The 12089-nt window shown below is 46.3% G+C and overlaps 1 protein-coding gene and 1 long non-coding RNA gene across 3 annotated transcripts in view; one reads left to right on the top strand and one right to left on the bottom strand.

Moving 5' to 3' along the window:
- The window catches only part of LOC144325173 (uncharacterized), a 104479-nt gene that overhangs the window by 51624 nt on the left and 40766 nt on the right, over positions 1–12089 (top strand). The gene's annotated exons all lie outside the window — the stretch shown is intronic.
- The window catches only part of SLC9A3 (solute carrier family 9 member A3), a 52157-nt gene that overhangs the window by 5153 nt on the left and 34915 nt on the right, over positions 1–12089 (bottom strand). For both annotated transcript variants that reach the window (XM_028702810.2, XM_028702809.2), the window contains exons 9-14: positions 10441–10511; positions 9024–9153; positions 7829–7944; positions 6656–6785; positions 4995–5168; positions 1458–1515 (exon numbers count right to left, since the gene is read on the bottom strand). In XM_028702810.2, the coding sequence (XP_028558643.2) occupies positions 1458–1515; positions 4995–5168; positions 6656–6785; positions 7829–7944; positions 9024–9153; positions 10441–10511 (679 nt within the window). The remainder of the gene's footprint in view (positions 1–1457; positions 1516–4994; positions 5169–6655; positions 6786–7828; positions 7945–9023; positions 9154–10440; positions 10512–12089) is intronic.

The raw sequence follows: 12089 nt of genomic DNA, 5'->3' as shown, positions 1-12089 counted from the left end.
TCTTTAAGCAGAGGCTTGACAACCATATGTCAGGAGTGCTCTGATGGTGTTTCCTGCTTGGCAGGGGGTTGGACTCGATGGCCCTTGTGGTCTCTTCCAACTCTATGATTCTATGATTCTATGATTCTAATTTTGGTGGTTTCCTGGTTTTTACTTTTTGAAATATGGCAACCTTATGTTATGGTTTGCAGCTCATAGCGTGTCTGAGAGAAGTAAGCCAAAGGCACACATGGGGGCAAGAGTAGGTTACAGAACAAAGCAGTATTCAGGAGGGAAAGAAAGAAAAAGGGGAGATAGGCAGTGGATGAACAGAGGGGCTGGCTGAATGTAAGAACAGAGGGACAACAGGAAGGAATGAGGCAAGAGGAATGGAGGGACTCGAGGGAGAAGCACTCAGGGTTGTTGACACACCATCTCGTTCCTCTGCTTCATGGACATGCCCCCACTCCAATCCTCTCTGCTTCCCCACCAGTCTCCTACAGAGCCTGGAAGCCCCCCCTGATTCATTCCAAGTCAATGCCCCCCTGCTCCACCTCAGAAGGACCACCTGGCCTTGGGCAGGGCCTCCTGGTGCTGCAGAGCTGGTGGGCAGGAGGGCACCCACAGGAGGATGAGTGGGAGAGAAGAGGAAACTGAGTCAGGGTGGTCAGACAGGAGAGGGGCTGGGAGGGGGCACTGAAGGAAACTAGAGATTGCAGGTTAATGCTTTAAATTATCATGATAAACAGCAAATAGCTGGTCCATGGGGTCACGAAGTGTCTGACATGACTAAACGACTAAACAACAACAACAGATAAGCAATACGATAAGAGTAAGTGTGGTCAGGAGGGACTGGGAGGGGCACTGAAGGAAACTAATGCTTTAAATTATCATGATAAACTGCAAATAGAGAGGGAGGGGATAAGAAGGGGAAACTTACACAAGGAGTGAATATAAAAAGGAGCAGGGAGGAGGGATAAAAGAAACCGGGAATTCTGGGGGAGATGGGGAATAAGATGCAAGTTAGACGGGGAGGAAATAATAGGAGATGACTAAAAATACTTTTAAGAGATATATGGGGAAATAGGGGAACATAAAAAATGAAAATCCTTCTCCAGTTAAGAGCCTCTGGATGTGCAAATTCTATCTAAAGTCTGAATCCGTCAATGCTCTATCCTTAGTTTGAGGAAAGCTGAACTACAGAATTCCCTGCCACAAGAAACTTGTTGTGGCAAAATTTCCCAAAATCAAATGATGCCCATGGTTGCCAGCTGATGATGCCAAACGCTGCCCCCATTTTGTGTCTTAGGCCAACTCTGCATTGCCATGGTTCGGCCTCAGTAATTTTTGGCCATCTCTAGTGGGCCTGGGGGAAAGAAGGTTTGAGAACCTCTACTTCAGGCAATTACAAGAAGATACAAACCCAAATATATTTGCAAATGGGAGTCAAGGTATTATCAATTTAACAACACATTTACCTTTTTCCTTTATGGCTTCCGAAGAGAGATTTCCATTTGGAATGACATTGCTATTTCTCTGAAATAAACAAGGAAAATGACACACACATTTTGGTACATAGCATATACAAGCAGAATAAGTTTGGAATCTTTTAGCAGGCCCAAATATTCCAGTGGTGAAATAAAAAGCGAGTTTCCATGTGTCACACAGCAGAAAAGCCTTGTGAAGCACCTTGCACTACACCTTTTCTGTGTTTCCACTGTATAAGGAGCTCTCACCTATTTTCAATTTGTGTAATCAAGATTACATTGATTGCTCCAGGATCCAGTAAATGGAGCTCATTTCTCCAGCGACAGAGCTGAATGACCCGGCTTGCATGACACTTGGGTTTGCCCAGGTCTGGCAGTTAGTGAGGAGAGCTTGACCACAGGCCAAACCTTGGCTCAGCTGTCGTAAAAAGGGAAGAGGAAGCAACGCAGCTGTGAGCTCCTCTCAGGGAGCCCACACCTTCCAGCAGTCTCCCTGTGCCATAGACTGGCCTACTGTGCCATGCAAACTAGGTCCATGTTGTCTTCTGGTAGTGCTTGCCACCTTGCCCATGTGTGCACTTTAAAGCCATTCCTTGATCGCAGGCACCCCCAAACTCAGCCCTCCAGCTGTTTTGGGACTGCAACTCCCATCAGCCCTAGCTAACAGGACCAGTGGTCAGGGATGATGGGAACTGTAGTCCCAAAACAGCTGGAGGGTCGAGTTTGGCAGTGCCTGCTTTATCGGTTGTAGAGCTGGTGCCTGCCAGTGTATACCTAAAACTAGTCTTAGCTACAAGTTATATAATTGTGTCGGCATTCATGAAATCTTATCAACTTTTATCAAGTGAGACCGCGGGAGAATCCATGTGCAGAGGGTTGTCACTGTTCACCAAAAAATAAGAGCCAAGGCTCATTTCATCTGTTAACTGCTGCTCAGGCCAGCAGAGGTCACCATCCCCATTCTGAGGCACAGCTTGGCCATCAATGGAAAGTGCAAGAAACTCTTAAACCATAATCACCATTGCCATCAAAAGGGGGCATTACTACAGATAAGCATAATTCCTAGTGCCAGGCATGTTTACTCAGAGGTGGCCCCACTGAGTTCAGTGCTACTTCCCCTTGGAAAGCGTGTATAGGATTGCAGCTGCAGCCATAAAGTTTTTATTATACCTTGAGACAATTGCACAGGTGGTGATTAATAAATTCATGTCAATGATGATGATGAAAACAACGCACATCCTGTAGCTGCAGAGAACGCGGCTCCAGCTCCCAAACAAAGTCTTTCAAAATCTCAGTTATGCATCAGCCTAAAGCTCCACTAAGTCAGCAGCAGTACTCAGTGATCATATCTTCTGTTGGTCTTTCCACAGATCTCTTAGTAACACCAATCAGGTTGGAAATGTACTGTGAGTGAAAAAACCCCAACCCTAACTCTCTATCATTGGAAATGCTGGACTTGTTGTTTCTCACCTCCTTGTTGCAGAAGCAGCTGATTCCTTATGCGGCAGAACTCCTGAGTTCCACTGTGGACTTTGGGAGGACCCACCAAGAAATTAGCCACCCTAAGGGTCCTAATAGTTCCTCACCATGGATTACTGGCTCCATAACTGGCAGAGATGACAGGCTTTTGCCATCACTGGATCTATCCCCTCCTCCTGCAAGCTTTTTAGATAAGGAGACGGGAAACTGGATCAAACCAACAAATCAGATCCCGGCCTCCCCCACCACTGTGGGCCACTCTGGCAGATGGACAGGGCCACCCACCTCTCCCTCGCCTGATACTGTTATTATTTTGGGGGACCACTGCAGGGGGGATCGCTGTCCAGGCCAGTCAGCTGACCCACAGCAACAGTAAGCCCCTTTGAAGCGGACCTTTTGCAGGCGCACTTTAGATTCAAAGTGGCCTGTGACGGGGCTGGGGAAGGGTCAGGATTTGGCCTGCCAGCCAGATCCAATTCCCCACCAACGTCTAAAAAGCTGGAGCAAGGGTTGGAGTTGCAATGTTGAAGCTGATTCTGTTTGGATCACCAGCATTTCATGATCTCTGCAGGCTCTTGCACGAGGAAGGGGCACAGTCTGCATGCCACTGACTTCGGGCAAAATCAAGTCCCCATCTACTTATTAACTTCATTGCTTGCAGCAGTGGTGTGGCACCCCATAACATAAAGATTGCTGGGCAGCTTCGAAGAGGTACCGGCATATTGCATGTCTGGTGCAGAAGCAGTTTAGCACAGTGGCTCTCCCAGCTCATTTTCCAGCCACTTCTCCTTCACAGCTGGAAAACGCTTTTTCTTACAAGTTTTTCCTTTTGGCAAAGTTGTAGCTTTACATCCAGAAAATTCAGCATACACGAGTCCACATGTGTAATTTTGCAAAGAACTCAAAAGATCGTTTCAGAATGACAGGGACAAATAAAGTGAAATGATTTGAAAAGAGCCAATGGAAAAGAGGGCAATAACCCTGAACTGCAGAATGATTTGTTTGTTTGTTTATTTTATAAAAGTATTTATACCCCACCTTTCCATTTAAAAGAAAACTCACAACACACTATTAAAACACACCAAAACAAAAACAACTAAATAAATAAAATATACAGCAGCAAAAAGTTTTTTTTAAGGAAGGGGGGGAAATCAAGGCAAAACCAAACCACACCAAAGCAAGCCAAGTAGAAGGAGAGAATTGAGATTACTTCTTTTTTTTAAAGTCAACACAATCTCCCAGGCTCTGCCCCTATCCTGCCTCATCTGAGTCTCAGACCCAAATTATGTGTGACATTATATACGTCACTTCATGTTGCACATTTGTTTTTCCAGTTAAAAAATAGCATGTGTGGTGTCTGTCTGTGTGAGACACACAGGGCTGGGATCATGCCTAGGAGGGGTTTAAAACCTCCCCTCTCTCCACGTTGCTGCAACCCCAACACAAAATCCCCCCACTGCTGTTTGGCCTGGGATGGAAGAGACTCCATCTAGGCCAAGGAAGCTTGACTCCTGTGCCAGAAAGAAGCTCTCTGTGTGTGCATCTTAGGACCATGGTGCAAAGGCTTCGACGCCACTTGCTGCATGTTGTGGCCGAGTCCTGAAAGCCTTCCCTCATACCTGCTATTTAATGTTTGAAAACAATCACACAACTCCCAGGGGCTGCATAAAGCTCCTCCTCGTTCACTGCCTCTTGCACCAGCAAGTGCCTCCCACCTGCTTGGTCCCCCACCCTCCTGCCTCGGAGGAGCTGCTTTGATGGGAGCTGCTAGGGGGAAACAGCCAGGGGGGAAACAAAGGACGAGGGCAAGAAACGATGCCTGGGTAACCCTGGCACCACAGGGACACACGGCTAGAATAGAATGTGATTTCACTGTGAAAACCTTTTGCAAGCTGCTGTGCGAGACTCTGGGGGTGGGTTATAAATATCCTAAATTAATAAAGCGTTTGACCCGCCAGAGACCTGGCACCCTTACGAGGGCATGGGCACCTGGCCTCCACATTCCCTCCCCCTGCGTTAATGAGGCAATCTCAACTGCTCTGCTCTTACTCTTTTTTGGCCTCGGTCTCTCTTGTGAATTTTGTTCTTCTTAGGGTGGCTCATGCCTAGTTTGGTGCTCTTGAACGACTCCAGGCGCCTCCTCATGGTCCTGTGGAAAATCTCTTTGTTTTGCTTATCGTCTTCGTTGGTGGATAGTTCATGGCGGCTGTACACGTGCTTGTGCTGTCGGCAAGAGAACGAGAATGATCAGAAGGCCAAAATGGATGTGTGTAGAACAAGCACCCAGGCACAAATCCTTGCCCCTTATTGCCTGTTTCTGACCCCTTGCTGCTCCTCCCCACTGCACCCTGGACTTGAGGCATAAAACTATAGAGAGAGTTCAAACAAAAGCTCTTTACCAAACCGAAAGTGTTTGTTAATAACAACCAGAAGGTTGGTGCTTCAAGGCTGTGGGCAGGAGTCTATGAATTCTACGAATGTCTGAATTCTATGAATGTCTGAAACAGTTGGGATTACGGAAAACAACCAAGCACCTCTCCCTGCCCCCCCCACCAAAACAAGAGGACCACTCAAATTCCTAAAAGAGAGGGGAAAGCCCCCAATATTCATGCTGTGACAGCAGCAATGGGGAATCTGAGGCCATTCACGTATTGCTGCAGTACATACAAGTTGGATCATCCCTAACCATTGGCCATGCTGGCTGAAGCAGTGGGGCTATGGGGGCTGTAGCCCTGGGCGCACAATGGGGGGGCAAACCAGGCATCTGCCTGAGATCCCCCTCCTCCTCGTGCCCTGCCGGCGGCAGGGGCGGGAGAGCATGGAGGGTGAAGATCACCCTCTGAGTGTTCTGCCCCCGCCTGTTGCACCCAGCCGAGGCTCCCCCTTCCCTGGGTGAAGGCTGACTTGGGGGTGGAGAGAGGCTGTGAAGAGCAAGGAAGCTCCTGCTTCTCACAGCCAGCCCAGTGGCGAGAGGAGCACTGCCACCCACTCTCCTGGACTGGGGCGCACAAGTGCACCCCTGCATGGGTGCCACAGCGGGCTCCCTTCGTGCCCTGCCCCCTTCGGGGGTGCGCCCCACACGCCCAACCCGGGCACTGTTTACCTCCCTTCTGCCACTGGGTTGAAGCTGATTGGAGCTGGGAATCCAACAGCGACCAGAAGGTTGGGCACCCCCCCCCCAGTCTGTATGTACTGTACAAAATAAATCCCAAAGAAGAACACAGGTGGGGGCACTTTGCAAGCTCCACCCCAGAGCTGCTTTGGAGATCTCAAAGCGGAGTTGAGAGAGGAAGTGTGAGAGACTTCTGCCTCCTCTCCCCAAGCTTCCAGGTCTCCTCTGAAACCAGGGAAAGGTGGGTACATGCATCTCCCTCCAACGCAAAATACACATCTTCCCACTTATAATGAGACTTAGGAGAGTTGGATCATCCAAAATGGCTCTCAGGTTTGGATCCAAAGAGCCACGAGCAGAAGAAATATAGCAGCTAATCCTATCCTGCAAACCATTCTGGTGGGATTTATAGCACTTCTCATGGCAGAAGACCTACTTCCTGGTTGCAGAATTATAGAACAGCTCTTGCTGTGAGCTACAGCTACTCATAATGAGAGACAAAGGTCCATTTTGCTTCTATTCTATTTCTCCCAGAATATCCAAATACTGTATTGTTAGAGTCTCCTATTCTGGCACTGGGGTGTTCTTAAGATCCTACCTCTTGCCTGGGCTTGTACAGATACTGTTGTAGAGTATGGTGGGTGAACATATCCTCTGCATCTCGGATGCTTTTTCTTCTCTGCTCCAGGGCTTGCATATCAAGACACACAGAACTGGCAGTTTCTCTCCTAAAGCAAAACAGACAGATATATATTCATTCTTCCATTCTCCCTCCTTCCCTCCCTCGTCTCTCTATTGCTTTCTGTTCAACAAACAACAAAACCAGCGAATCTAGAAACATTAAAACACAGACATAATTGAATCCACACGAAACAATTCTTTGATACGAATCTGTTGTCAGTTTAGAAGTGGCCTTTGCAGGGAACTTCCATCTCTCAGAGGAAGCTAGAGAGGGACAAGCTCCTGGCGGCTCCTTCTTACACTGAGCACACATACCTGGACTTGGCACTTTCTGTTCACCAGAAAGGAATACATGTGGAACGTGAGCTATTGACCTAAGGGTGTGTAGGCAGGCTCCTATTTTCTTACTGTGACCACAAAGTTGGAAGACAGCGGAACAGTGTTGGTCTAACTAAGGTATGTTTGAATGGTCCCCATCCCAGAAATTGTTCATATATAGAAAACCAGCAGCACATGGGCAGGAAGGAATTTCTTGCATGAGGGTTCAAACAGGCAATCCCACACCTGTAGGCTATATTCTAATACACCACAATTTACCTGAGAGTAAGCCCCTTGAAAACAACGGGACTAGTTTCTGAGTAGACATGCCTCAAAATGCTGCAGTGCTAAACATACTGAGCTGTAAGCTCCATTAAACACAGTGGGAGTAGACATACATAGGATTGTGCTGCATAACCCCTTTGGATTGCAAACCCCTAGGGACCTAACTATGGATATTCAGAAAGACTGCTATAAGCTGCTCTGAGCCCATGGAATAGGGTGGGCTACAAATCAAATAAATAGAAGCAGGAAAGCCAAGTCAACCACTTCCCAATCCCATCAATCTCATTGGGAGAGTTAAGTGCTTTATGGAATCAGTCACATTAAAAGCACTGGGACTTTAAATACTTAACTCTGGCTGGACTGTACCCAAAAGGTACCTTTTCACATTTCTTTCCCTACTGGACTTGTGATGAATTAGCTTTTGAGCTATTGGCAGAAATAAAACTGGATTCATAAAGTACGAGGCAAAACTTGCAGCCTTACTTACAGCAACTGGGAAACAGAAGGCTCTCCATTCATTTGATTAATAATGCTGAAGTCCACATTGGCCGTGTTGTCAATACTTGCTGAGCGGATAAATGCCAGAGAACCTCTTCGCTCTCCCTGTTCAACAAAGAATACAACATACACACTCATACACGTGGGACTATGGGGCTTTCAAGTAGAGAGCAATTTTATTTTTTACTGTGGCTCTTGAGCTACTGGAGCAACAAGAAGCATCATGAAAACATGGAAATAGTTTCATATGGTTTCTCTGAGCTAAAAGCAATAAAAAATAATATTCATACCTCTGGAGAAATGTTTTTGCTAACTAAAACAAGTCCCAGTAGATTATATACACTGGAGGTTTGCAGGATGTAGATTGGGATCTACTTGATCTCTGATCAGTTTACAATAGATTGGCAAGGATTCTGACTCTCCTTAGTTTAATGGCAGCAAGCAAAAGCAACAATCAATCTTTGCCACCGCTGGCCTTATACTATCTGCTTATCTGACTAATGGAATAATGGATTACCGTATCTCACAGCCCCAGGGTTCTTCACCTGTAAAATCTGAGTGTTTTAGAGGCTAGTTTTAGAATATTGTATTATAAGCTCTTAGCTGTAGCAATTCAGATGTAGTTTTGTATTTAAGCAATGCATGGTATTTTAGAGTATGGCTCATAGGTTGAGGTTGGCTCCTGGAGACACAACTTTGTGTGTATCTGCCACTGGCTGGTAAAAATAAAGTATACTCCACAAACCTGAAATAAGCCCAACTCTGCTCCAAGTATCAAGGCAGGTACTGAAGTGGATTCTTCAGAAGTGATGGACTTTAAGATCCAGCCATACAAAGAGTCAAAGTTTGGAGAACCAAACAATACACATCTGACCAAAAATCATCACATAGTGCTATGAACCGTAATCTTTTGTTCCTAAACCTGTTGACTCTTATGTTGCTTGTGCCAATGAAACAGATTTACTGTGATCTCTGTATTATCTCCAAGATCACAGATATAACCTTAGATCCCATTCATTACAACAGAAGAGAGTTCAACAGACTTATAATTATCCTAGAAATGAAAGGGATGAAAAATGCTTAACTTGGGCCTGATTATGTATGCTAAAGTGCTAATATATTACCAAAAGGCAGAAACAAACCTAAAATAGACATGTTTCATCATGAAATATATTTAGAATTACCTCAGCCACGTAGCTAATGGCATCCTTCAAGTTGAGCTCACGGAAAACTTTAACAATTCGGTCTCTACTTTTCTGAGCAGACCTTCTCATCAGTACTTTGCTGAGGACTTGCCTGTCGAAATTAGTCCACCTGACGATTCAAACACAGCATATGTAGCAGCTCTTAATTAAATGGGGCACATCTAGCATTAGGTAATCAAAGTTGGCACCCCATCCCATGGTGTGGAGACAATAACAATATAACTTGAAGACATCCAATTCTTTTCTTGTGATGGGGCACAAAATGGGTAATTTAGAGGAAATGGGGCATTTTTCTTTGGGGCACACAATGTACAGTCAGGTCAGAGAATCCTGTAGCCAAATCACCAAAGGGAAAATTTCACTTTTTTGAAAAATAAATAAATAGATGAATCACTGTTGGGAGGTAAGGCTAGTGTTCCCCTCTGTACCCCTTTTCTGAAGCAGGGAGCTAACCTCTTACCTCAGAAGATCTAAGACTTTTTACTACCTGAAATGCAGCCCCAAATACTGCCACTCCCATTTAGGGCCAACTTATAAAACAAACAAGCAACACTTTCTGCACCAGTTCCTGCCCTCATCTGTCCGCCCTCCCAGTGCCACCTGTAGCAGGTCCCTGCAGCACTGGTTCCCAACACCAGCCCACCTGATGTTCAGCTTTTCACTGCAACCTGCATGTTCTTTAATGCTGCCCCCAATGTCCCACATCCCCTTCCTTCCAATGAAGGGGGGGCAGTCGTGCTGTCTGCTGTTCAGGACAGATACACTCAACCGCCCAGCCAGACCAGGGGCCGCAACAGTAAGCAGTTGGGCCTGGCTGTCACCCTGAACTGGGGAGGCATGTCCCTCCCTCTCTTGGACCCCACTATGATACCTGAAGGCTATGGAAGAAGTGTTCGAGGTAAACAGCAAGGGAGACCTTCCAAGTTATTTTGCCAAGGCATACGATGTTAAGAGAAGCTTGTCGAGTTAAGCCCAGAGGGGCTGGGTCAACCCAGTCAGATGGGCAGGGTACAAATCAAATCAAATCATGGTTTTAATGGCCTCACAAGTTTGCCTTTCCATGGAGAGTAAAATGCAAACTAAGAAAATAAGTATTTGGCACCCATAAGAAGGGGATTAAGATATGCAAATTTTGGAATTGTTTTAAATTGGCACAGTTAATGCAAAGAGCTGTAACTCTGATGTCAAAAGAGTGGGGAGAATTCCAGAAATTCCAAAGCTTACGAGAAAGGGTTTTCCCATGTGCCGTTTCTCAGCATTGACCTGTATCGCCAAATATTAGTTTGATTAGCAGATGACCAGATGTCAGGCTATCCTATCGTGCTATTTTAGTCCACCTTTTCCATTCGTCAAACTGTTCCATTCTCATAAGACAAAGGTGCCTGACTCCACTTACTTGTCTCTCAGGTAATTATGTCCTATTTGACCAGATATATCTTCAATAGCCGAAAGAATGTGGTCAAAGGCCTGTGAAAACAAAGACCACAAAAGGTGGTTGGGTAATTGCAGACTAACATATAACCGTTTAGATGCAGACAGAGGCTGGGTTTGGTCAACATATACACACCAAAGATAAAGTACCACTGTGAGAGTCATTCTTGGTATCAGTAGTGCAAAAGACCAGATTCTGACCTCTGTCCCAGAGCCTGGGACCCTGACTCTGCCCCTTCCACAGTAGGATTGCTGATCCCAGGACTTGAGCACTGCCCCTTGCAGGCTGTGTCAGGCTACTCTCAGCAAAGCCAGGCCCTCCTGTATCCCACCCAGAAGGGTCCAGCAGCCCCCGCCTGCCTCCCCAACATGCAAGTTATTTGCAGCAGGAGCCGAAGTGGCCAGCCTCAAAGACCTTGGGGGAAGGTGCCAGTTGGCTGCTTCAAAGCGATCAGTGCAGGGAGGGTTCAGCTTGCCAGGTGCAATTCACACCTCTGCCACTGTTTAAAATCACAAGTTTTTCCTCTGTTTCCTTAATTCAAACTTCTTCTGTTGTTTAAATCCACCATTTAAAAACTCGCCTTTGCTTTTGCTCCCTTCCCCCTTTATGCAAAGCCAGGAATGTGATGAGGTACTACAAATTCTCCAATGGGGGCCTGTGCAATGACAGCTTTACATTTTTATGTATATAGGAAGATACATGTACGTACATGTACGTACACACAAACACACACATCCCGCCACCATAACAACCACAGGAAGCTTTGGCAGCACAGAAAACACAAACATCGTAAGTTTAGTCTATCAAAAGCCTGTGGGCCGAGGGGAAGGTAAATCCTTACCTGGTGCCAAAAAGATGCCAATGATGGCATCTGGCAGACATTCCACAGATGAGGAACCACAACTGAAAAGGCCCTATTACTTCTATACTAACAGTGATCTCATTTTCTGGGTGCCTATCCCAGGCATAGGCAAACTCGACCCTCCATATGTTTTGGGACTACAGCTCCCATCATCCCTGACCACTGGTCCTGTTAGCTAGGGATGATGGGAGTTGTAGTCCCAAAAACATCTGGAGGGCTGAGTTTGCCTATGCCTCCTGGCCTATCCTTATGTAATCAAAATGGCACAATCGGTGCACAATCAGTATGGTTTACAGAAGTCCAAAAACAGATGTGGATGAAACAAACGAATGCTGAGTGATTGTTTGCAGGAAGCGGGCAGAAGGGAGTATCCATGGCTGCCTGAAAGTCTGAACAGGAACACCCTGCACTGCAACATATTATTACAAGTCCCACTTGTGTAGCTAAAATGGGTTTCATCTGTATATGAAGATACCTCAAATCACAGAATTGTAGCGTTGGAAGAGTTTACCCACTGCCTTGTGGGACATCTTTGGGAGAAGGAAAAGCTAAAGAATACACCTGACACAAATCCAGAGTGGAGTCTCTAAGGCGGTAGAAAGGTGCCTCCTTCTGGTGGCTTCTGCAGCCAAGCTGGTGCCAAACGTATTGCTCTGCTTTCCTTTGGACCACATCAGTGAGGCCGAGGGGAAGGGTCTTGTTGTCTGGGCAGCCCAAGACCTCCATACCCACTGCCCAGGATTGTGCCCTG

This window comes from Podarcis muralis, chromosome 13, assembly GCF_964188315.1.
Source record: "Podarcis muralis chromosome 13, rPodMur119.hap1.1, whole genome shotgun sequence".
In the NCBI taxonomy this organism is placed as follows: domain Eukaryota; kingdom Metazoa; phylum Chordata; class Lepidosauria; order Squamata; family Lacertidae; genus Podarcis; species Podarcis muralis.
Note: the sequence above shows the minus strand (reverse complement) of the source record. Positions and strands in the feature narration are given on the sequence as shown.